This window comes from Rattus norvegicus, chromosome 9, assembly GCF_021556685.1.
Source record: "Rattus norvegicus strain SHRSP/BbbUtx chromosome 9, alternate assembly SHRSP_T2T, whole genome shotgun sequence".
Taxonomy (NCBI): Eukaryota; Metazoa; Chordata; class Mammalia; order Rodentia; family Muridae; genus Rattus; species Rattus norvegicus.
Window position 1 is genome coordinate 79,384,282 of NC_141542.1, and position 24,746 is coordinate 79,409,027.

Consider the following 24,746-nt stretch of genomic DNA (forward strand, 5'->3'; position numbering starts at 1 on the left):
GGAATCGTTTTCAATACTTTTTTTTTCTCTTGATTTTTTTTTTAATACAAAATTCTCCAAGGAAAACGTTTATCTCCCGTCATTCAGATTATCTCATGGTGTCATGCTGATAATATCAGGCAAGAGGGCTCTGGTGGGAAAGGAGGAGTCCTTTTTTCTTATTCACTTTACATTCTGTACCAATGTGGGGGAGGAGGAAGAAAAGAGGAGAGGAGAGGAGAGGAGAGGAGAGGAGAGGAGAGGAGAGGAGAGGAGAGGAGAGGAGAGGAGAAAAATGAAGGAATTAAAAGATGGAGATCAGAGTTGGGTGTGGTAGCCCCACCACTTGGGAGGCTGAAGCAGGGGGATTGTTTAAGGCTAGCTACATGGTGAATTATGTGCTAGCCTCTGCTAAAAAGTGAAAACCTGTCTCAAGATAACAGACAAAAGAAGATGAAAATACTTTAGGGGAAAGGGAGTATCATGCAGTCACATGGGAGAGGATTAGGTAGTAGAAACAGCCTTAGGAGTCGTAGGATAATGGGGTCTTTTTCACCCTAAAGACACAGATATGGCTATCAAGTTGTGTGCTAAGCAACTTGTCTTGGTCAAAGCTCTTCCAACATTGTGGGACTTCTGGTGGCCTACAAGGTACCAATGAGACTGCGCCCTGATGGAAGGGGATCTCTAAACTGAAGGAAGGAGTAATTCAGGACTAGCAAGACAGGCTTCATCGGATTTTCCCAGAAAATTTCTCTTATTTTTCTCTCACTTCTGAGGAGACATGGGATCTGGCATAACTCAGCTATCTGGGGATCAGGCTGTGGGAACGAGAGAACATTGAGAACTTGGGGTGTGGACTTCCGTTCAGCAGTTGCTTCATAAGGCATTTAGGGCACCTTCACAGCATGTCTTCCTCGGTGGAGGCTAAGTCTGGCGTCCTCTACTTCAGGAGCTCTAAGTCTGGTAGGGGCGGGGGTGGAGAGAAGAAAAGTAGCCTGCTTGGTGAGCAGAGGTGGGTCCACAAAATAGATGCGGTGAATAGGCAGCTCGCCCCTCTCCGGTTAAGTAAAGGAAACAGGTTTTAGCCACCAGCACGTGGTGCGAGCAGCTTGGGAAGCATTTCTCATAGGTTAAGCATACATCGTTTTTCAGAAGTAAAGATCATGTCTGCCTTTGGCAAGCTCAAAAACGCCTTAGTCCCTTTCAGGGCCAGATTCTCATCTGATGTAAATCTTTGGGAGAATCAAGTTGTAGCACTGCTTTGCATGGAGTGGGAGTCAAGCCAGTCTTTCCCCCCCGAGTTACCCTGAGCTTAACTCTACTACAGTGTCTCCATGGCAACCAGAGGCTGGCCAGTAAACTCAGTTGCCTCCTAAATCTCCCCACCCCCTGCTTCTCCCTGCTCTTTTCCACGGTTAAGAATGAGCCTCTTTTCTTTTACCCTCCCTCGCTCCGTCCCTCGATTCTCACTCTCCTTTATTGCTTTCTGCTCATATTTTTCTTTCCTTGCAACTCCTTATCCAATCTGCTTTTAAAATCCTCCATCCAATTAAAAAAATGAAGACGGGTTAGTCACTGCTTGACAGTAGTAATTGACCTGTTTAGACATGACCAAGCTTATTTCAATGGGCACAGAAACCTTGGCAAACCAAAGTGGAATTTACCTTCAAGTCTAGCCAGCCTAATTAATACATTGTTGAGAATTCTGGTCAGCCATACCAAATATGGTTTTTCCACCCACTTGAAGAATCTACCAATCTGAATACCAGCAGATAGTGTAGCATCGTTGTGTGTGTGTGTGTGTGTGTGTGTGTGCGCGCGCGCGCGCGCGCGAGACTGAGAGAGAGAGGGGGGGGGGGAAGGAGAGAAAAAATATAATGCTTTTACACATGGTAAAGTAATTCTGGTTAAATAGTAAAGAAAGCTGTGTAAGGGTAAGTAGGACTCGTGGTTGAAACATATTTAATACCAGGTGAGCAGCAATTGTAAATTGAACCTCTCTAAGCCTGTTTCCTCATTTGTAGAATAAAGTACCAGATACTTAAAGGGACCAGCAGAAAGATAGCCAATTATAAACGGCTTGGTATATATGAAGGCCAAGCACTGCCTGAGTCCCTGGACCCCTACTATATGGCCCAAAGCATGAGTGTTTCTCTCTCTCTCTCTCTCTCTCTCTCTCGCTCGCTCGCTCGCTCGCTCGCTCGCTCGCTTCCTTTTCTTTTTTCTTTATTTCTTTTTTTTTAATTAATTTTTTATGAGTCCGCATGCTCTCAGCCTAGCAACACTCTCTGTGTCTCTCCCTCAGGGGGCACCCTCCCGCCAGGGACCGAGCCCACAGTGGACACGGTGCCCGTGCAGCCCATCCCAGCCTACTGGTATTACGTTATGGCGGCCGGGGGTGCCGTGCTGGTGCTGGTCTCCGTCATCCTGGCCCTGGTGCTCCACTACCACCGGTTCCGCTATGCGGCCAAGAAGACCGATCACTCCATCACCTACAAAACCTCCCACTACACCAACGGGACCCCTCTGGCAGTCGAGCCCACCCTAACCATTAAGCTAGAGCAAGAGCGGGGCTCGCACTGCTGAGGGCCGAAGCAGGAACAGCGCCCCCCAAAAAACCCAAGAAAGACTGCAAACACGTTGCCTCGATTTTGCACTTTTTTTCTCCTTGCCTAGTCTCTGCGTGAACCCTCAGACATCTCTCTCCAGAGTCCCCAACCCTGAGCGCTCTTATCTAGCCCCCACCATTCTCTGTGGTCCTCAGTTCCCGTTTCTCCTTGCTCTGATATTGTTTGTTTTAACATTATCTTTCCTTTTTATTCTTTCCTTTTTAATCTTCTCTCTTTTATTCCTTTCTCTCCCACCCCCTCTTTTCTAATGATTTTAAACCCAACTCAAATGCTGCATCTGGAATCCCAGAAGAGACCCGCCCCTAAGCACTTCACAACCCAAGGCCCTGTTGGTTTTGTTCCAGAGACAGGCCCTGTTGATTTTTCCCCTTGCCTTATCCCATCCCTTCTCTCCTGGGCAGGCTGCCAGGTGTCTTGAGGGGAACCTGGTCCTGTATGTATGTACACAGTACACTCCCATGTGAAGAGGGGTGTGTGTGTGTGTGTGTGTGTGTGTGTGTGTGTGTGTGTGTGTGTTGGATTTGTGAGAGAGAGACTGATTCACTGTGGAGGGGGGGAGTGTGTGGGTGTGTGTAGAGAGGGGTCCCTTCCCTCTTGTGTTACTTCTTCTGGGGTACTTTTCAAGAAAATAATATACTGTACACATTTTGTTTACTTGGAGAAGAGATTGGAGCTTTTTTTGTTGCCTTATCTAGCTCTGGCTGGGTTTCTGTTGGCTGTCATTGTCATCTCCAGGTACCTAGAAAAATAGAGGCCATTCGGAATACAATGTGGCTGCACCCTTCCTTATCCCCTTCCCAAGTCACCCGACCCAAGACTATGGTTCCTCCAGTGTACTCAGACATGACCCCCTTTGTTGTGTTTCCCGGTGTCTTTGAAGTCACAAGATAACAGCCATTGGGTGCAAGGAGTCATCTCTACTTCCAGCCCTGAAGCAAATGTGTCTCATGTTGCCTTACAAAAAGAAAAAAAGAAAAAAAAAAGAAGAGGAATAAAAAGTTCATAATGAATGTTTAGCTCTGACGGTCCAGTTGTGGAATAAGTCATAAAGAATAACACACCTGGGGTGATGTAAACTCAGTAGTCTGTTTTAATTGCAAGCAGGGGGGCACGATAGGAGGGAGGAGATGGAAAGACCCAAATGTTGTCTCCTCACCCCCCGGGGCATCATTGCATTGAGCCTAACGTGGGATAGGGTTGAGGAAGAAGGTATTCTTTGGTATTATTTTGGTCATTGTAATAGCATTTGTAAAATATGAGGGAAGGGGGTTTATTTGCTTTCCTTTCATGGTGTTAATGTGTGCCTGAATCTATAGCTTCTGAAGTATGTGGCTTTCCTCCTGACTTTGTTAAATATTATGAGAAAATAGAAAGGAATCATTTGTTGAAATGAACCCACGTGTTGCCGGTTAAAGCACTAGGGGCATCTGGCTAATACACCCCAAAAGGCTGCTCTGACATCGGCAGCACTAGCACGGGCAGAGAGAAGATGCTGTGGGAAAGGTCCACCCGTAGCTGCCTACATTTCCTCCCCGAAACTATCCTCTGGGAGAGATGTTAGAGAGAAGTTGCCCAATGATACTGCACTAAGGCTGCATTAAATAGCAAAGTCACTTCCGTCGCAACAAAGTGTCTATTTGAAGATTCCAAGTATACCAGGCCTCAGTCTTGAAGCCATTTGTTTTCTACTTTCCAGCTAAAAAAGCTTCTTGGAAAGTGAACAATTCTCTCAAGATGGTTGCCTGGTCACATGATTCTCCAGACACCTTCTAAGAACAAAATACTAATGATTCTTTTATTTTATTCTTTATTTTTTTATTTATTTTTATTGCTTGGGAGAGAGCCGTTCAGCATTCTGTTCAGCATTCTTGCAGAGTAGCCAGATTGGTCCCTCCAGCACACTCTCAGCTTTTGCATCTGGTTCCTTTCATCCTCCGGAAAGGACACTGCTCTCCCACTCTTACTCTGTTTCAAAGAGCTATTCTGTCTCAACTACAGCAGCCCTGCCAAGAAAAGAAAAGATGAAAGGCTAGTGTGTGGCTACCTTGAGGTGTCCTACCTCAGCGGAAGATGGAGAAGGAAGGGTGAGCTCGAGGTGGGCAGCAGCCCTGAGTGCTGAGAGCACCGTGCCTGTCACCAAGGGTTTTTGTTGTTGTTGTTGTTGTTGTTGTTGTTGTTGTTGTTTAAACAGAGTTGTTTATTCACCACTAGCTGAGCATTTAGGGCCAGTCATTCCTTGCAAATGATTGACATTCTTACAGGTGCCCTGTGGAAGCATCAGAAAACCACAGCTAGAAAATCAATCCAGTATAGCAAAGAAAATGGTGGCCACTTTGTGAACTTGCTCTATGCTCATCTGATACCCCATGTGGCATCATCTTCATGCACATGTCACAGATGAGAAGATAGTGGTGAATCCCATGATACCTTCAGCCAGGACTCATGCTTAAACACTCTTCTCTCTCTCTCTCTCTCTCTCTCTCTCTCTCTCTCTCTCTCTCTCTCTCTCTCTCTCTCTCCTCTCCCAACCCCCTTTCTCTCCTGCTTCCAACTCCAGCACCTTTCATAGTATTATCTAAAAGGGGCAGCTCATGTGTAAAATGCCATGCCTTGATGCTTTAGAAAGCAAAATTCTATATCCTGTTAGGGAGGAAAGCGGCACTCTCTTCTAAGAAAACTGGACTGGACAGATGAATACGTGCATGCACCAGTGTAGCGTTGCTTCTCAGAAACAAAGCAGTGGTGGCAACTGTTAAAATGTGGATGAGTGTTTGAATGAGGTGAAGGGCCAGCTGGGCTAGAAAGCATTCGCCTTACTAGAGATCTCACAAGAACCCTTCCTTGAGTGTGCTAGCAGCTGCTGTCTCCTATTGCTGGCAAAAAGCAGGCAAAGAAAAACAAAATGAAACAAGCAGAGCATTGCCATTGACAAACAAGATGCCCAAAGTGAAGTCATCCCTTCCCCGTCCCACTGCTTTTGATTAAAACCATAATCAGAGATCCAGTAATGTTTTTGAGGTTGGTGTCCCATCTTTTAAAAGACCCCTATCTTTAAAATAAAAACTAGCAGGCAAGCAAACACCTAAAAGGTCAAAATCTACCAAAGAACGACAAAACAAGAAAACCTAAAGATTTTTACTTCCTGTTCTTATCCCCTCCCTCTAACTGTGACACTCTTTGCATTACTCAGTTGCCTGTGTGTCAAAATAACTTGTGGATGTTGGAAACTATTTGAAAATGTATTGTGTGGAATGTAATAAAATGATATTTTTATACAAACATCTGGGTTTTTTTCCCCTGCCCCTCTGCCTGTGAGAACAAAGTTGACATGTAAGCTTTGAAAAGAAAAGAAGAAACTCAATGTCTCCAAAGTTTATACTTTGCCTTCTGAACTGTGGGGCATTTGTGTGGGAGGGCGGGATGTCCTCTCCTTAAGGCTGAACACCAGCGCTCCTTTCTTTGTATTTCCATAACTGCTTGTTAGGACGTTCAGCCAATTTGTACAGCTGAGCCAACTTTCATGATTGGTGTGGGATTTTGTGAAAGTTGCTAAGAGCTAAATTGCTCAATGTGATTCCACAAAATTTCTCTTGATGTCGAATCCCTGAACACTGGAATCTCCTTTCAAATTAGCCCACAGGGAATGGGTGTAGCACTCAGGCATGGTGTGCTCAGTTCCACAGAGCCAGGGCCCTTCCTCTGGAAAAGAAATGGTGACCCCTTGTCCCACACCTACCAAGTTATTACTTCCTGAGGGATGTTGATCTCCAGCTGATGAGTGATGTCCCTGGAGTGAGGGAAATAGGAACACGTAGAATGTTCAGGGCTCAGAAGTGGTCAAGATTCCACTTTTGGACAGAAAATGGAGGTAAAGGAACAAATGCCACGAACCCAAAGCTGTTCTTTTATAAAAGGAACATTCCATAAAAGCATCGAGGGTGAGGAGACTTACTCAAGACTCTGATCTCATTCTACAAGTTTCTTGCTGTTTGGTTTGGTTTGGTCCACCTCTGTGAATAGTCACTGATGTGGTTGTGGTAGCTGTCGGAATCTGAGAGACATCCTGTAGGGCAAGAGGGTTCTATGTAGGAAAGTTAACTTCCAAGGAGCTTTGAGTTTTTAGTAAGAGGCAAGAATTTGTCACACGAGGATTTATACTGCATCACCCCAGAGACCTTTCTAAGAAGCTGAAACATCCTAGACAGCCTTGCAAGAAAAGACCAAGCCAGAGGACCCTCTTTTTGCCATGGTCCTGACTTCTCCTAGGTCCTATCACAACCTAGACCTAGGATTCAGCACTTTTCAGATATAAAACCTGTCCTAACACTGCAGAGGGAAGCATGGCTCCTCAGGTCTCACAGGAGACGACTAGTACAGATGGCTCAGCGTTGATGTCATTATCTGTCCTCTGCAGGAGCACGGAGCTGAATGCCCACGATTAGAACATTGTCTGCCTTCCCTGTGCCAGGCACAATTACCCATTTTGTCTAAGTAACATTTGGCTGGCCTAAAACTGTTGGTTCCTTTTAGCAAAAGGCAAAATGGAAGCCTCTCAAAGTGTTTATTTCCAACAAGGACCCAGACTCAGTCCCCATTTGTCTGCGATGACCAAGGAGGACCATATGTGCCATGCTGAATTAAATTAGTCAGAACTTATGTTTTGTTAGCATTACTAAGAGTTTTGGAGCCAGTTGTGGGAAGTATTCCACCTTGACCCTAGTGCCAAGACTTATTTTAGGGGTACTCTTTCTCCCAGGGAGGATGGCAAAAGTTATGAGTCAATTTTACACGTTGCTCACAGCACTTTTACCAGTAATACATTCCTCCGTGTCTTGCAGACTTAGCCCAGTTATAAATGTCTCAGAGTTATGTTTCCATGAATCACAGGTAGCAGGTGTCAAGGCCCAGTGTGTCCCTCGCTTGCTCCTACCTGGGTCTTCACTAAGACTTAAATGTACGTACGCTCTTGCTTCAACCCTGGTCCGCCTAGTACAGACCACCAAAGCCTGGCCAAGCCAGGGTTGTGTGGAGTTTGTTTTCCTCATGCTCTTCATGGACTGGTTATTCTGCACAAACACTGTAAACTATGGTGAAAAGAGGTTCATTTTGAAGTTTTGATTTGTCTGCATTGTGGCCGCACATCTGAGGCAAGCTGCAGATCGCTAGGTGTGGGCTTGTTTTTGTTGTTCTCTCTCTCTCTCTCTCTCTCTCTCTCTCTCTCTCTCTCTCTCTCATTGTGCAGAGCATTAGAGCTCTCCCAGCTGTAATTTGCCTTTCATCCACTTCAATGATGGCCCCAAAGAAAACACAAAAACTAATCCTGCCAGAGAAAAAGGAGGGGAGAGGGGAAGATGATCATCTTAGAATCAGCAGGGGTGAGAGGATGGTCCTGTAAGACATTAGAAACTAGAAGTGGTGGGGGATTTAATTAAGCTTCACCTCGGTCAGGTACACAGGAGTTTGTACTGAGGTCAACTCCAACTAGAAAGCTACTCCCTGAAGAGCCATCAGACCATAAGCTGCAGCCCAAGGCTGTGTGCACTGACCCCTTTGCACAGTCATTCTTTATGGCACCAATTCTAACTGGAATGATCCAGGATTTAACTCTCCACAGAGCAGGATCTGTGTTAGCTAGATGTATGTGTGGGGGTGGGAGCGGGGTGGGGGTAATAAATCTAGGAGCTTCAGGTGACCAGCAGAAGCCATTTCTTCCCCAAATCCTATGGACAAGAGACCCACAAACATATCTCTTCTGGGTGATGTCACTGCTCAGGGATTGTCCATCATGACCTTAAAGAGCCACATGATGTAATTATAAATAGTTAATGATAATCTAATGTAAATTCTCATAGGCATTGGACCGAGAAATGAGAAGCATCTTCAGAAGGGCTGAGATCCAGAAGGCCTGGGGACAGGGCTGGTGTTAGGTGGGAAAACATCTTCCCTTAGTTATTAACACCAAACAAGATTGTTGGGGGAATTTTTCAAATGGTAACTGGCAGCTCTCTCTCTCTCTCTCTCTCTCTCTCTCTCTCTCTCTCTCTCTCTCTCTCTCTCTCTCTTTCGGTGTCTGTGTCTCTGTCCCTGTCTCTATCTTCCTGTCTCTGTTCTCTGTCTCTCTGTCTTTCAGTTCACAAGTATATATGCCTACCTTTCAAAAAATACAATAATACAGAAAAGGCAATAATTCATTTTATTATTGACCAACCCCAGTCTCCTCCCCGGAAATGACCACAAAATGGATTTGAAGCCACCTCTTTATACCTTCATAGATACACAAGCTCATGTCAAATTCTGCGGTTTGATTTAGCTGCAGTTCATTCTGTCTTACACCATAGTATCATGGTGTTTCTTCTCTTGGCTGGACAGCCTGCTTCTTTTCCTATGCATCCTGAAGATCCCTCAGTAGACATGGTCAGGTTTATTCCACCCTTGCTGGTCATATTGTGCTGATACACCATCGTTTATTAATTATCACCACTTGTAGTTGTCCATGTTCAGGTTCTGTCTAGTTTTCTTTTGTTGTTTGTCTTGCTTTTTACTGTTACCATTGATACTGCAATGGACATTGCTGAAGTTGCCTCTTTAGGGATTCCTGTTTGCATTTTAATAAACATTGCAAATAGATAGTGAAAGGTTTATCTCTGAAGGAATCAGTCTTCATCGGAGAGATTTGCAGAAACTGGAAAGCCACCTAACCTCTGTGACTCTCTAGAGTAGGCATCGTCCTTGACAAAGAAGACTTTGGCCAGTTTTAGGGAATTTGAAACTCAGGGAGTACTGCTCTAGGACTTAAAAAATATTTTTTAACTGCCAAGTTGTAGAGAATACGGTCCTTTCTAAAAGTGGCAGCTGTGGCCCAAGTTAATTCTGTCCCTGGGTTCAGCAAAGAGTCCTGTTGTCCATGATTAATGAGTTCTGCTTGGTTTCTCCAAAGAGCGACTGTGCTGTGCCTCGTAGTTATTTATTTATGTTTTCTACTGAAAAATTCATGTAAAAATATTCTTTAAGGTCATCGCACAGCATTGTACTGCAGACCGAATGATTCCAGCAACCTCAGGTAGACCCACATGCCAAGAGGAAGTCTCAAATCCTAGATGCTCCCCCAAGGGGTGTTGACCTGAGAGGGACAGATCTTGTGGGCTGAGAAGAGGCACTGATCTTTCTTCCAGGGAGGCCCTGGGCTTTGGCAATAAAAGAAAGACGCTGGCAGCAGGGCTGTTCTCTGGTGGGATGTCTCGATATGTAGGCAAATCTGTTTACCACACAGAGCTCATGCAAGGAATAGTATCAGGAGGAGAAGCCAAGAGACCTGAGTCCAAAACACTATTTCTAGCAAGAGCACTGTCTTGAATTCCATTATATGTGAGACAAGAGAGTCATGATATCACATTAGCTCTGAACACAGGAAACAGTATCTAGGACCATGGGCATGCCTTGCAGGCCTTTTCTTATCTGCCAAAGATCCAGGGTCCCTTCCTCGTGGACATGGGACTTGAACACTTGACTCAGGAAACAGTGTGAGACCTGGTGAGCTCCAGATACCAAGTTCTGCGCACATTATTCTATTTTGTCCTCTCTATGCGGTGGTACACTCTTGATCCCTTTTAATAACATTATCACGACTCAAAGCAAAGACTCCAACCCAGATGGAGAATACATCTCTGCGACTCACTAGAAGGCTACCAGCTCCAATGATGGTAGGAATGTGCAAAGCACTTTGAGCTGGATGTGTCCCTGACCAAAACCCTGTTTGCTGAATGTCTGCTAGTTATTGAAACACATTTTAGCACCAAGGACCTTTTTGCTCTTTGTATTTCCTTATATTCCGGAGGTCTTCTAAGAGCTGTAGTGAATTGGAGAGGCTATCGTATACCTCTCAATCGCTCCTCTAGGAAAATCCCAACATAAGGAACTGAGAACAAGAAGATGGTCATTGCATTGGAACCTAGACCAAAGCTAACATGGGTGCTCCAAAGGTGACACCTCAGTCCAAGCCAACTGTAGACCAAAAGTGTGACCCTAGCAATAATGTTCATGGAAACCGTTGAGCCCATCATTACTTCCTGGATCTGAAATTCCAGGTAGGGCTGCACTGCCTCTTTATCTCCCCCAAGGAGGACCCAATCTCGGCCCCTACCTTTGTGCCAGGTGCAGTTCATCATCAGACTCACTTCCCCTGACTTGGTGGTCCCTTTCCTTCTCTGGTGTCTTTATAGTCTCTCTACCATCCTTCCAACACCTTCTCCCAGAAAAAAAAATCATAGACCAGAGGACTCAAGTGCTTAACTGATATTTCTACCAAAGAGAAAAGTTCTTCTCAGAAGACAAATCTAAAGGCAACAGAATCTTTCGGCTGGGATTATGGTCCCCGACCTCCAGCAAGCATCTGGAGAGATTCATCTTACCAATGGACTGAGAATGATACCTTATTAGCCTCTGTAAAAATTATATTATTGAGTAACTCATTCTTACTTATAAGAATGTCTGAGCAGAGCCCAACTTATAAAAGGACATGTGTGGGGACAGAGTAGTAGAATTTGTTAACCTTTTAGAAAATACCCATCTAGTTTTGATTCTTCAGCCTGGTCTTCCCTCTTGACCAAGCTTGCATCAAACCGCTCTACCTGAGTGATGTTTCTTCTATGTTTACTTTATGGTTTGGGTAATAAAATGTCCCCAAAGGTTCATGTGTTAAAGGGAGAGATGACTGTCCGAAGGCACTGACTTTATCAATGGGTTAAGTCATTGGTAAGGAAATACTGAACAGGCTATTAGGATGTGGAATGTGGTTGGGAAAAAAATGTGTGTGCCCCTGAGCGGTGTATTTTGTCCTTCACCACTTCTTGTGTGTGTCTCTTTCTCTGCTTCCCAATGGCTACCACGAGGTGAAGAGTTTTACTCAGCTCTTCCTTTCTTGACATGTTCTCTGACTCGCTGAGAGCCCACAGTGATGGGACCAGTGACTGCCAACTAAGTCCTGTGGAACCATAAGGCAAAGCAAACAGCATCCCCCACACTTTGTTTCTCTCAGGCATTTGGTCAGGATTGACAGGCTGACTGGCCTAGTACCTCTTGATTACTGGAACTCATGGATATAAGAAACGTCAAAAGTCCCACTAGAAAAAGAAAAAAATCTCTGGCACTTAGATTTAGAAGAATTATTTTCTTTTATATCTCTAGGAATGTGGGGGGGGGGGAGAATGGTTTTCCCCTGAGCTTCTCTGTGTCTTCCCCCACCATCTTTTCTTAATAGAACCTAGCCAAAGAACGAGTGCAGAGAGCCAGTTGCTTGTTGACACACCTATTTTGGGGGATGGAGAATATCTGGGTTTTCAATGACTTAGTTGGTTTTTTACAAAATATGCCTTGTTTTGTAAGCCCATCCCTGTTATAAATGTCTCGCTGGCTGCACTTTTCTTATTTCCATGCCATTGGAGACTTCCTGGGCCTCTCTGCTCATCTGTCTCCGTGCCTGAAGGTGTTACTAGATCATTCTACAGCCTTCTCATTTGCAGTCAATATTCCCAAGCCTTTCAAGGGTTTCCTTCCTAGTTTTTAACTACAAATAATAGAAAATAATGACTGCATGCAAGATGGTACTCTCCCAATCAACTCATCCCAACCACCTTTGTCTTTTCCTAATGGAAACCACATGGAAAGATTCCAAAACTTGTCTTTTTCTGTGACCCTCCATACATTTGGTTGTACCCTGAAAGACTAAAAAGAAAAATTCCGTGCTAAAGGATCTTCTGGTGGGCTCCTAAACTCAGGCCAAACCCAGTAAGAGACGAACAGCTCTCAAGTAGCCTGACTTCCCAATGCAGATTTGGCAAAGGCTGTAGAAGCATCTGAACTTCTGGCTTCCTCACTGCAACTGGGGATGAACAAACTGAATTAGGGAAATTAAGTGTGGTGGGGAGGGAGAACCCTCAGCCAACACTAAATTCGAAACCAAATTAAACATTTTGAAGCGCCAAGAAATATCTCTTTAGTCCTCCATTATTTCTGGTTTATTGAGATCTCAGTGTTGTGCTTCCTGCTGGGAGAAAAATAGAAAACAGAGTGGCCGAGAGAATTTTCTGAAGGCGACTTCTACCTGAATGACCCATTGATTTAGCTGGCTGCTGCGGGGTGGGGAGGGGGGCTTCAGGAACTTGGAATCAAATCCAACAACAGCTCTCAGCAGCCCAGAGCATCTCCCAGATAAATCACCAGCCGAGAACAAGGTGCTGAAAATCCTTAGCTTGCTTTTGGTCTCAGGATGATTTGTTCAGTGGCTTCCTGCATTTTTCTACCTTCCTCAATCCACTTCATCTGTAAAAGGGAAATGTTGACACCTGGTACCTCCACAAATGAAAGTGTCCAGAGGTTTCCTGTAAGAGGCTCTTGAGTTCTTTCAAAGCTAGTTGAGTGTAGCTTCAGTAGACATCAAGACCAGCTTTCTATAAGACGTTACTGCCCAGCCGCAGTTACGGTGGAGATGTAAGACCAGGCAGGCCACTGGGTACTCACTTCATCAGCTCCCGCGTGCCCAGTAACAGCAGCAGTTCCCAAGGCAAATGAGCAGGTGTTGAAAATGTGGAACTCTGTGCTCCCAGTGCTCTGTGCTTTCCATGTTCTTCGAAATGACTTAAGAGAAGGCAGGGCTGGGATAAGAAATGATCAGGGGTAGTGTGAATGACAGAACTCTTGTGTTTCGAAGTCTCCTTGTGTATGTCAACCCTCACCAGAAAGGCAGACGATGGGGACTGAAGAGACAGATAGTTCAGCTGTTAAGAATGTGTACTGTCTTGTAGGTGTTCACAGCCACCTGTAGCCCCAGCTCCAGGAGATCCAATACCCTCTTCTGGCTTCTGTGGGCATTCGCAAACACGTGTATCATGAACTCATACAAGTACACATTAAAACAAAGCAAAATACATCTTTTTAAAGAAATGCTACTGATGGGATTCCAGAGAAGAGGGGCACAGAGTGAACTCAGGAAGACAGGATAGGGAGGGGCTCTGACACCTAGGACCAATCAGAGGACCATCTGCTCCTGACCTGGAGCTCCTGTATGCCCATGCCACCTCTGTCCTGGTACAGAGTGATGCTTATGCAAAGTGGTTCTCTGAATGTATTTGTCCCATGCATTGGGTGGCAAGTCTGATCTCATAAACCCCTGCCCACAGTTGTCATGGAAGGGCCTTGTGGAAGAAAATCAATGTGTATCATGTTCTGAAATCATCCCATGCAAGTGACCCAGGGATGGACCGTCTTACATTATTTATCTAAAAGCAGCCAGCAGTTTGAAGCAGACTGCCCATTCCCCTGGCAATCCTGTGAAGTTCCTCGTACACAGAACGCTGTCAAGGCTGATACTCTCACAGTAAACCGTAGCATAACAAGTGGAGAAAGCGAAGGCTGAGAATTTCCTGTTAGAAATTGCAGAAAGGCAAACTAATGAAGGTGTGCTAACCTCCTCAGGGAGGGAGAAAGTGGGGGGGCTACTGGAGAGGTCGTTGGGGGTTTCCCAGCCTCAAGTAGGAGTGTCAAGGGGTGTCCCCCCCTAACTAGCATGGGTCTGACAGTACCAGGCAGTATCCCAGGCCCCTTTAGGGAGAAACACTTTCCATTAGAGGAGGCTGCTTGTGACTGGGCATGGCTGCTCACCATTTGTGCTACAGTGCACAGTCTGCTAAGCCGGACACTACCATACTTGACCCTTCTAGGATGACTCTGGAGCAGTCCAGAGAGGTTTTAGTAACTAGCTACAGCATCTCTCTGTCTGAAACCCAGCATAACAATAGCTAGGCAAGATCTTGAGACACTCTGCATCTTGTGACTATGGGCTCTTGACCCTGTAAAAAGAAGGGAGACCTGAGGAGACAAGGTGACTCCTGGGCCTCAGTCGGATTTCCGTTGCAACGTCAATGCAGCCAGGGTTTTGTTAGTTGGGTTGTTTTCATTCTGAAATGGAGGCAACTCTGTCAGTGCTACCTAACGGCTTTCAGTCCTCTGAGTTCGTCTCTTCATCTTACCACACTGGTCTTCAGCCACTGAGAGTGAGCAGAGCTCTGCCTCACTCGTAGACAAATGCAAGGTAGGAAATTTGTGGGCCACGGAGGATTGCAAACCAAAAAGCCAAAAGACAAATGTGTGGGTGAAAAGGCTGAGATGTGATCCTGACAGTCAAACAGATGGGGACATGGAATGTCCCCAACCCCACCTTGCAATATCCTGAACTCTGCAACATCCAACTCCCACATCTTCCTAGCTGATAAGGGCCCAGCTTCATTTGCCTAATTCCTCCCCTGGGCTCCAGCAGCACTGTGGAGTTCCCTTTACAAATGCTTCATTTTTCCCTCATGCTATTCTGGTGGTTCTGTTTCCCAGTCATACTGATGCATCCTAATGGTAGAGACCAGATTCCACAGGTCTTTACTACCCAAATTTCTTAGTGTGGTCTCTGGCCACCTAGTAAATCTTTATAAGTGATGGCTGCCCAGTTGGTTAGTTGAGACTGTGCTTTGAATGTGGTTCAGCCTCCTCTTTCTGGGTGATGCCTATCATGGAAATCTCGAAGCTCCAAACTTCAGATCACAAATAGAAAGTCCTTAGAAGATACCAGCAAAATATGAGCCAGCCATCCAGCCAGGATGCTTGGTTTCTGTGGGATAGAGTGGAAAGGCCAGGATGATGACTCAGTTGGCATCACAAGTGTAAGGACTGGAGTTCAATCTTCAGAAGCCACGTGAAAATGCTAGGTGTGATTATGTATGCTTCTAATCCCAGGCACTGGATATGGCTAGACAGATCTGGGGCTCACTGACCATCCAGGCCTGCTGGACTGGCAAGTTCCAAGACAAGTGAGACTGTCTTAAAAACAAAAACAAACGCCAAGAAAAGCAAGGTGGAGAGCAGCTGAGGAGTAATAATTGAGAATCCTCTTGCTTCCATGTGGGTAATACACACACACACACACACACACACACACACACACACACACACACACAGAGGATAGGATAGAGTAGTAGAGATGTGTGTGGTAATACAGTGTACTCCCTAGAGAAACTGAACAAGTCTCAGGGTTCCTATTAGTTCAGTGCAATTTGAGTGACCAAGTGAGCAGGGTAGCCATTGAATTAGCCCTTGAGAGTTAGCGATCAGGCTCTGTGGTCAGACTGGCCTCAGGTTGACTCCACATTTGTCCAAGAAGAAAACAGAGTCATGGGAGCACAGAGGTTGGAAGTGGAAATCCTGTGGTTGGTGCGATCTCTTCCTGACCTGTCCTGCTGTGCGGGGTGGTTCATTTCATTCTCCCGAGCTCACGCTCACAAACTCACCTTACCACTAATACAATTTTGGATCATCTTCTCCAAACATTTCTCCCACTGCGATTAAATTCTAAATCCTTGTCATCTCCAACCTGTCCTTGGTTTCCCAGCTGGCACAGCATCGTGAGGCTGACATTTCTTCCTCCCACACAGCTGCTACCTCACTCCCTGCCTGGTGTTCAAGCTCACCCTTCTTCCTGTCTCATGTGGGAGCCAGGGCCCCTCCTTCTGGACTGTGTGACAGCAACTGCCCATCCTTCTCTTACTTTGTCTTTACCAGAACTCCAGAACCTCCTATACTAACCATCTTTTTCCAGCCTTCATCAAAATAAATAAATAAATAAATAAATAAATAAATAAATAAATAAAAGCATCCCCCGTTTTACCTAGTGTGTGCAACTGAGAAAGCAAGTGCCAGTGAAAAGCAAAGACAGTTTTGAGAGGAAAAAAATCTCTTAATCAAATACAGATATCAAGAACATGAGCAAGGGGACTAGAGAAATTGCTATCAAAGTAAATTGCTTTTTTGTACAAATGTTCCTTTTATTTGGGTTTTCCCCAGTGTGCTATTCTCTCTTTAAGGCTTGGCGAACAGATGTGCTTTTGAAAATGTTGATTAACTTATCCTTTTCTTGACCCCTTCCCACTCACCCACATTCCTGGGATGGTGATTATTCCAAGAGCAGAGCTGAGCCGCTCAAGTGTCCCTTACCTTAAGTGGCCTTTGATTCTCCAGGTGCGGAATCTCAGCCGGGGTTGAGCGAGGGATTCCACTGAAACTAGGAATGGGCCAGTTCTTCGGAAGCTGTCTCATCCAGTCCTCTCCCTCTAGAGAGGACAGGATGAGTAGGAAATGTCCTCACCGTCACTGCCATCCATGTGCCCTTTCCCTTCAAGACCAATGTCACATCATTCCTTTCTAGTCCATGATAAGAGTCTATGGAACAAGGTGGCACTCCAGCCTTCAAGATTTTTTTCTGGTCTTTAACAGAGACCAAACACCTAAATCAAGTACAGGGCTTGGCCCCACAGCCACTGGTAAGAGCCTCCAAGGTTCTTGCCCATGTCTGACTCACATAGTCTTATCCAGTATTCTGTATCCTCTGCTCATGAAGATGTTAAAACCTATGAGCATTCCATCAAAGTGATTAATTGTCAGGAATGTGAGCTTTTTCCAGCTTCCTCTTGTTTTTTCAGTACATAATCCTATTTTTAAAAAAAGGCTGGGTTGACTTTCATAAGCTCGCTGTGATCCCTGTGACAGACACCACCTGTGTCTTGTCCAATCATCTTCACATCTTCATTCCAAAGAAGCAGGCTGCTTTGTGGGGGCCTGGAGAATAATGGGCATCGAGGTAGGAAAGCTGGCATAGCCCACAGGTGCCAGTTGCTATGCTAAAAGCATGCCAGGAACAGGCTGGACTCACAGAGGACTAGCGCCACATGGCAGCGGCTCTTTTCTGCTGAATCTTGGCAGGTGGTTCCGGTGTCCTTTTTAGAGGCCGAGGGGGTATGAGTATGCTTTAGCACTCTGGCCAGGAATGAAGAAGACTTTTAATATGATTGGAAAAGACTAGATTTCCAGGGTGACCATGATAGATCCATCCTCAGTTCAGTTTACGGTCAAGGATACATGATATCGATGAACAAGACATTCCATGTAGTCTACAGTTCCTCTCATTGCTACTTCGGCTCCTAGACATTTTAGGTGTCCTAATCAGCTCGAGACATGGGCAGAAATGAAAAGACCCTGCTTATTATCACATCTCTTTTTAGATGTTTTAGCATTTTAGATGGGTAGTTTTCGTTGGTTCTGATTTCTACAAGTTGGACAGTTTTGTGCATAAAATCACCCATCTTGCACATCCCTCAAATTATCATATAAAAGAAAGAAGATAGGCAATGATCATACTGGAAATTTTCAGCACCAGTTAACTCTATTCAAGCCTGGACTAGTCAGATTGGGTACCTATGTTTGATCTCTTGGTAAACAGTGGGGGAGAAAACAACACAAAATTAGCCTGGGATAGCAGCACACACGTGAGAGGAGAACACTGAGACGTTCTTCTAGTTCTTTTATATTAAGCCCTCTAATGATGAAGCATGACTTTTTTCAGTTGTCCCATGACTTCTTATGTGCACACCTATGGGGAGAGGCAGTTTGCTGCCCTAAGTATGTCACATTGTAATGGTGGCTGGGGATATCCATAGTGCTGAGGGGCCTTCTTAGAAACCTCAGTGGGTAATGAATGATAGTTATGGAAACAAAGCCTACTTGCCACTGAAGATATGACCTTTCTTAGTTTGTTTTCTGGTCACTGTTGAAAGGAAGCTCCTTCGTAGGAGAAACAACCTAGCAGCGTGCATGCGAAATGATCTTACAGTGCGTGTGATTCTTTAGACCCTCACCACAATGGGAGCTGGGCTCAACAATGGTTGGCTCTTTGCCTTTTAGCTATGATGATAGAAAAATCTGATAATTTGGTGTGTTTGTTTTCCTTTTTTTTTTATTTTAATAGTGGACATCCCAGAAATCCATGGGGGAGAGGGCTATGAAGATGAGATTGATGGTGGGTATTACTATGATTTAACAGATAATCATGAAATTCAAACTTTGGTTATAAAAATGTCAACAAAAATAATGCTCTGGGTATTGGAGGACCCGAATTTAGAACTATTGGTCAGGAATACAAGTGGAAAGGACTCAGAAAAGAATGAAGGAGACATTAATTACTTTGCCAGGGTCAAAGCTCCAGATTTAGAAAGCTTACCGGATCCCCTTGGCCTAATCTGAAACAGGCCCCTATTTCAGGCAACTTTCTCTACGGATGGACTTCAAACCTGGAAAACCCCTTCAGAAGTGTAAAGTGAGCCCCTCTCTGCCATCACTGCTTGACCCCCATCCTCTTTGCTGTCACTGATTGACCCCCATGACCTCCTCCACAGAAAGGCCAGAGTGAATTATCTGAATGTGAATGGTCTCAGGCTAGCGTGTGCAGCTCATCCCACTGCATACAGGAAACTTTGTAATACTATCCAAGATGCCAGAACTTGCTTATTGAAGATTTAGGGGTTTTATCTACACTGCCCACCTTATATTTTCATATTTATTCCAAGTCCTAGCTTTGCATTTTAAATGCACATATTTCTGGAAGCTAATTCCAGAGTCTTGGGAGGGGGCGCAAACACATAGGTGTTATTTCTGCCTTCAATGAAGCAGTGAAGCTCTCCTGGGCTTCTGGAAGTGCCCGGCCTGATCTCTGGGATCCTACTCGCAGAATGACTTGAGACCAAGCCTGAACATTTAGGAGAACAGTTGCTTCTTACATGACCTTAACCAGAAACTTCAAATGTCATTATAGAAACTAGAGTGACAAACCCAAACAGCACCTTGTCAGCTGGCTGCAGGATCTCCCTGCAAAACCCACTCCAGTTCTCCTTTTATGGGCAAAAGCGTGCAACTGGCCTATACGGGAGTCTGCAGAAGATCAAACAGACGTGCTAAAGAGCAAGGCACGGGGTGGGTGGAAGATGCAGAACGCTGGCTCCTGGCCCTGTGTTAACTGCTTGTTCCCTGCCTGATGCCACTTACTGGTCACCAGGTCTTTCAAACCTCAGTTTCTGTACCTACTAATAAAAAGGAAGTGCCCCTCTGCTTTCCTCCTGGAATTCTTTGGGGACCCAGAGGACATGAGTTCCACATGCAGTCATGCCTTGTTCCTACACTAGATATGTAAGGATGCCCTTTTCCTCAGGTGACTGTAGTGAGGCCACAAGCTTTGTTGCTTCACTCACAGAAATTTATTTTCTTACAAGGCTGGTTCCTTCTGAAGGCTATAAGGATCTCTGTCTCTCTTTCTCTGCCTCTCTGTCTCTCTGTCTCTGTCTCTTTCTCTCTCTCTCTCCTATCCCCCTTCCTCCCTCCCCTTCTCCTTATCTAGATATCTCTATTTCTCTATTTCTATCTCTCCCCCTTCTTCCTTCCCTTCTCTCTATCTCTATCTCCCTCTCCCTCCCTCTCTGCCTTCCTCCCTCCCTTCTCCCCCCCCTTCTCTTTCCTCCCGCCTTCTCTCTGGCCCATGTCTATGTTCTCCCTCTCCATAAGGGTACCAGTCAGATTGGGGTTAGGGCCCAGCCTAATGGTTTCTTCTTGTTGCTCAGCAAAGGCCTTGATTCCTAATAGGATCACATTCTAACAAAGCACTAAGGGTCTGAACTTAAACAAGAATGGTGGGGGGCAGTTTAACCTGTACCAATAAAGTATACATATCAGGGGAGGTCTGAGGGCCAGAAAGGAGATCGGCTACATATATAGCCAGGAGTGCTAAGTGCAGAAGCTCACGCCATGAAAACAATCTCATCCAGTCCTTTGATTTAACTTGAAGCAGTTGGAAATGAGGGATGAGAAGGCACACGACGAAGTGTGCCTGAGACACATGGCCATCCTGGGCATTGCCAGGTGACCCCTGGGAGTCTGTTAAAACCTGAGGGTTGCAGGTACAGCCTAGTGGTGATAACACCTGCTTAGCATGCATAAGGCCCTGGGCTTGATCATCCCCAGCAAAAACAAACAAACAAACAACAACAAATCTGAACTTACATAATGTAAGTTAGCTTACTTAAGTCTCAGATACTTATCTATCTATCTATCTATCTATCTATCTATCTATCTATCTATCATCTATCTATCGTCTATGTATTTTATAGTACAGGGGATTGAATTTAGGACCCCATCCATTTTAGGCAGGTGTTCTGTCACCAACTATATCACCAGTCCTTAAAGAGCAAATCTGCAGGGGCTGGAGCTGCAGCCAGTTGGCAAAGCGCTTTGCTAGCATATGCTGAGCCCTGAGTTTGATCCCTAACACTACATAAAACTGGATATGCTGGTGAACGTCTTTAGACTCGCTACTCATGAAGTAGAGGCAAGTTCAAGGCCAGCCTAGGATACTCTTTACAAATAAAGTGATATAATATATGTAATTATTAGAGAGAGAGAGGGGGGGGGTAGAACAGAGACACACAGAGAGAACTTACTCTGTGCCTTGGGTCTGGGAAGCCTCACTTTTGTCTCCATGCCTACAGTCGTGTGTGTTTTGTGCCGTAGATGACTATGAAGGAGATTGGAACAACTCTTCCTCTACCTCAGGGGCTGGTAGTCCCTCATCTGGCAAAGAAAAGAGCTGGCTGTACACACTGGACCCCATCCTGATCACCATCATTGCCATGAGCTCGCTGGGTGTCCTGCTGGGGGCCACCTGTGCGGGCCTCCTCCTCTACTGCACCTGCTCCTACTCTGGCCTGAGTTCGAGAAGCTGCACCACACTGGAGAACTACAACTTTGAGCTCTACGACGGCCTCAAGCACAAGGTCAAGATCAATCACCAGAAGTGCTGCTCGGAGGCATGACCGATTGTGTCTGAATCGCTTCTGGCGTTTCATTCCAGCGAGAAGGGCTAGGGAAGATTACTTTTTTTTTCCTTTGGAAACTGAATGCCATAATCTGGATCAAACCGATCCAGAATACTGAAGGTATGGACAGAACAGACAGGCCAGTCTAGGAGAAAGGAAGATGCAGCCGTGAAGGGGATCATTGCCCACAGAGGACAGTGGTGGTCAAGTTAATGCAGGAACCGGGCCCGTGTTCTCTGCCGGGACACAGACAGGAGCGCATCTCCTCGGAGTCAACAGTTCTGTTTCGCTTGTGGGTTTGTTATGATTATGATTGCTATTGTTATATTTTATTCTTATTTTTTGATCTGTGAGCAACTCAAAGAGGCAGAAGAGGATGGCTTATCTGGGGCAGAAAGTGGAGAGATCATCACTGGTCTCCATATCTCTTTCTTGAAAAGCGAAGGGGCTTTTCAGCCCTTCTGTCCTGAGAAACGGAACCTAAGAAACAAAAGCTTAGCTCACCCTCAGATGGCCTCCCAACTCAAGAGACTTGCTGGGGAGTGTTCAGACCCTGCCAGCCAACCCTGGGAGCTGCCATTTCCGGTCCTAGCATATTGAAGTAGGGTGTTATTGCCTTTAACTTTTTTTAATCCAGGGGAAGATTGCCATTTTAGGGTCAGCTCGAACAATTTTTTCTTATAAGATTTTAAGTAAACCAGAACAGAAACTTCATACATCAGAATCCATAGATACACCTCTATGGTTAGACACAGACAAGCCTTAAAGTGCTTTGATGACGGTGCCATTCCTTAATCTAGACCCAGAGTTCATGGCTGTGGGGTGTCCCTTGTGGGGCCTCTGCTGGTGGCTTTGCCTTTTCTTTTCGCTCCTATTTGTTCTTCTTCAACAAATACATATATTCACATGTGCACACAGCGTGCTCATACACGGTTCATGTGTGCTCACACCTGTGCACTCGCGCATGTGCACACACACACACACACACACACACACACACACACACACGGGAAGGGTAGAGAGGGAGGGAGAAAGGGCAGTATTTTGCAAGTCTCTATTCTTTGTCTCAGAGCAGAGGGAAAGAAGAGCAAGGGAGGAGAGAGAAACACAGCCTGTACTGGGAAGTGTGGACAGTGACATTTTGTTGAGTCAGTCTCCTTGATAGGTTAAGAACATTGATTTCTTGCGGGGAGACTACATCCTTACAGAGACGTGAGTGCAAGGACATGCACTTCTACCCACAAGTTTGCATGTGCTATGGATGGAGCTTCAACCTCAGGAGACCTCAGTTCTTATTCATACACATATGTGCCATGTACACAGAGAAAGACACACACACACACACACACACACACACACACACATACACACACACACAGAGCAGTTCATGTGTTTTTTATTAAGTGCCTTGAAAACAATGAAGAAAAATGTATTTTCCTCTAGGTAGGAATCACCACTGTCTCACAAGTTAAGGCATTCCGCCTGCGTCTCTTGCCCAAGTGACTCCATTCCCAGCTCCCCTACCCACTGCTGACCCACAGCAGAATGAGTCTGGCTACCCTAGATGACTCCAGAAAGGGAGGCATCAGGAAGAGAATGAAATTGCGTGAAGGATAAGATTGTCCTGATTAAGATCCAAATCTTGACTCTGTGTTAATGCCTAAAGATTGTCTGTGCCCTAGAAATACATTCTAAGCCCCATCAGTGTGTCCAGATTGTTGCTTATCAGTGGTAAACTGTCTGACCATTTCTGCTGCTGTGATCACCCACAATTTCATTTGTCTTGTACACAGGCAAAAGGGGGAGGGTGAACGGGACTGGCTGTGGTCCTTTAAATGTTAACTTATGAAAACCCTAGTTCAGATGGTAATGTCGCAGTGTTTCGTATGCAGAGAGGGAACAGTCATACTGACAGCTATTTATTCCCATGTGTGTGTGTGTGTGTGTGTGTGTGTGTGTGTGTGTGTGTGTGTGTGTCTTTCGAACCCTTGAGTTCTCTGTATCTACTGTGTATGTGAGTGGTAATGTGGAACTCAGTGCTGGTGTTGTGACTTTGACCTAGAGCCTGAGTGTTACTGCTGATCTTGGCACTCGTTGGCACAGTGGTAGAGGTGAAAAGTTCATTTGTCAAGCCCAGGGGCATAGCGTTAGGAGCCCTCTGAGTTGGGCATGCAGTAGAAGTTGGTATTTAGCTCGCCCTCCTCTTCACCCTCCCGTGCAGCTAGGATTCAGAAAGCTGAGGGTTTCTAAGAAGGAGAGAAGAGCCCACTCTGCAGGTCCTGGCCCTCACATGCCCAGTGGACCATTTTACCATAATTCCCCCTCCAAAGACCAGCCCTGTCTAAAGTTATGTGCAACTCAACCTGGATCCCTCTGCAAGTCCTGAATCTACTTCACGTTGGTTGATTTGAGGCTCTGGGTGGGCCCTGAGGGCCAAAGAGAAGCAGGGTCCCCAGGGCTACATGTGGATACCTCAGCAAGGCTGTAGGCTGGTCTGTGGTAAGATGTAAAGAAGGATAGCTGGGTCTGACTAACTTAGCCAGGGGACACCTTGGCGCATTTGTTATCTCCATCCGAAGGTAGGCTAGCTGGCCCATCTCCTTGAATTGTTCCCTTTGGGAAACTTAATTCACAGTATTGATCTCCCTTTTTGCCTTGTACTGAATGACACATTACCTCCACGCTCTCCTGGACTAAGCGGTCCACAGGGCCACAGGGTTGCTTTCTCTCTTTTGTGAGGATGGGGAGTTGACAGGAATGAGGGTCCAAGGAATGAGCATGAATGACAAGAAAACAAGGGGAACACTAAGCTTTTCCAGGGTGTGCGGTTAAAGGTATTTGACCATTTGCTGGCTAGGCCAGATCACGGGAACTCGAGAGCTTTTACTGTGATTCTTCAATGTAAAAAATAAAACAATGTCAGACTGTGTTTATATGATTTGTATAAAGCCTTTTTAAGATTACTATTTAAATAAACATTATACCAGAACTATTTTTCCTGCATTGTCTTTATTGAGGACAAAGAAAGCTGAGACTTGAGTGACCAGATAGTCTCATGTGCTGGAGACTTTTCTGGATTTTACCACTCACAGTTTTGTGTCCTGGGAAATACTTCATGTTAGTCATCTCCGACAGGATACTATAGATCAGGTGACTTAGACTTAACCATTTAATGCTCTCAGTGCTAGAAGTTGAGATCAAGTTCAAGCAACTACTTGGTGTCTTTCTAACTTGTAGACATGCCTTCCCTTATGTGCCATCTGGCCTTTTCTTTGTTTCTTTGTTTCTTCTAAAAGTATTAACCTCATTCTTGCAACCCAGTCTAAACCGAACTATTATCTAAGATCCCACAACCTCCTAATACCATGTCAGAGGAAGTTAGACTCTCAATATATGAATTTGG

At 45.3% G+C, this 24,746-nt stretch overlaps 1 protein-coding gene across 7 annotated transcripts in view; it reads left to right on the plus strand.

Moving 5' to 3' along the window:
- Positions 1 to 24,332, plus strand: part of Nrp2 (neuropilin 2) — a 115,148-nt gene extending 90,816 nt beyond the window's left edge. For 2 of the 7 annotated variants that reach the window (XM_087567806.1, XM_087567807.1), the window contains exon 16: positions 2,288 to 5,891. In XM_087567806.1, the coding sequence (XP_087423932.1) occupies positions 2,288 to 2,568 (281 nt within the window). In that variant the 3' untranslated portion in view covers positions 2,569 to 5,891. 7 annotated transcript variants of the gene reach the window in all.
- The last annotated feature ends 414 nt before the right edge of the window (positions 24,333 to 24,746 follow it).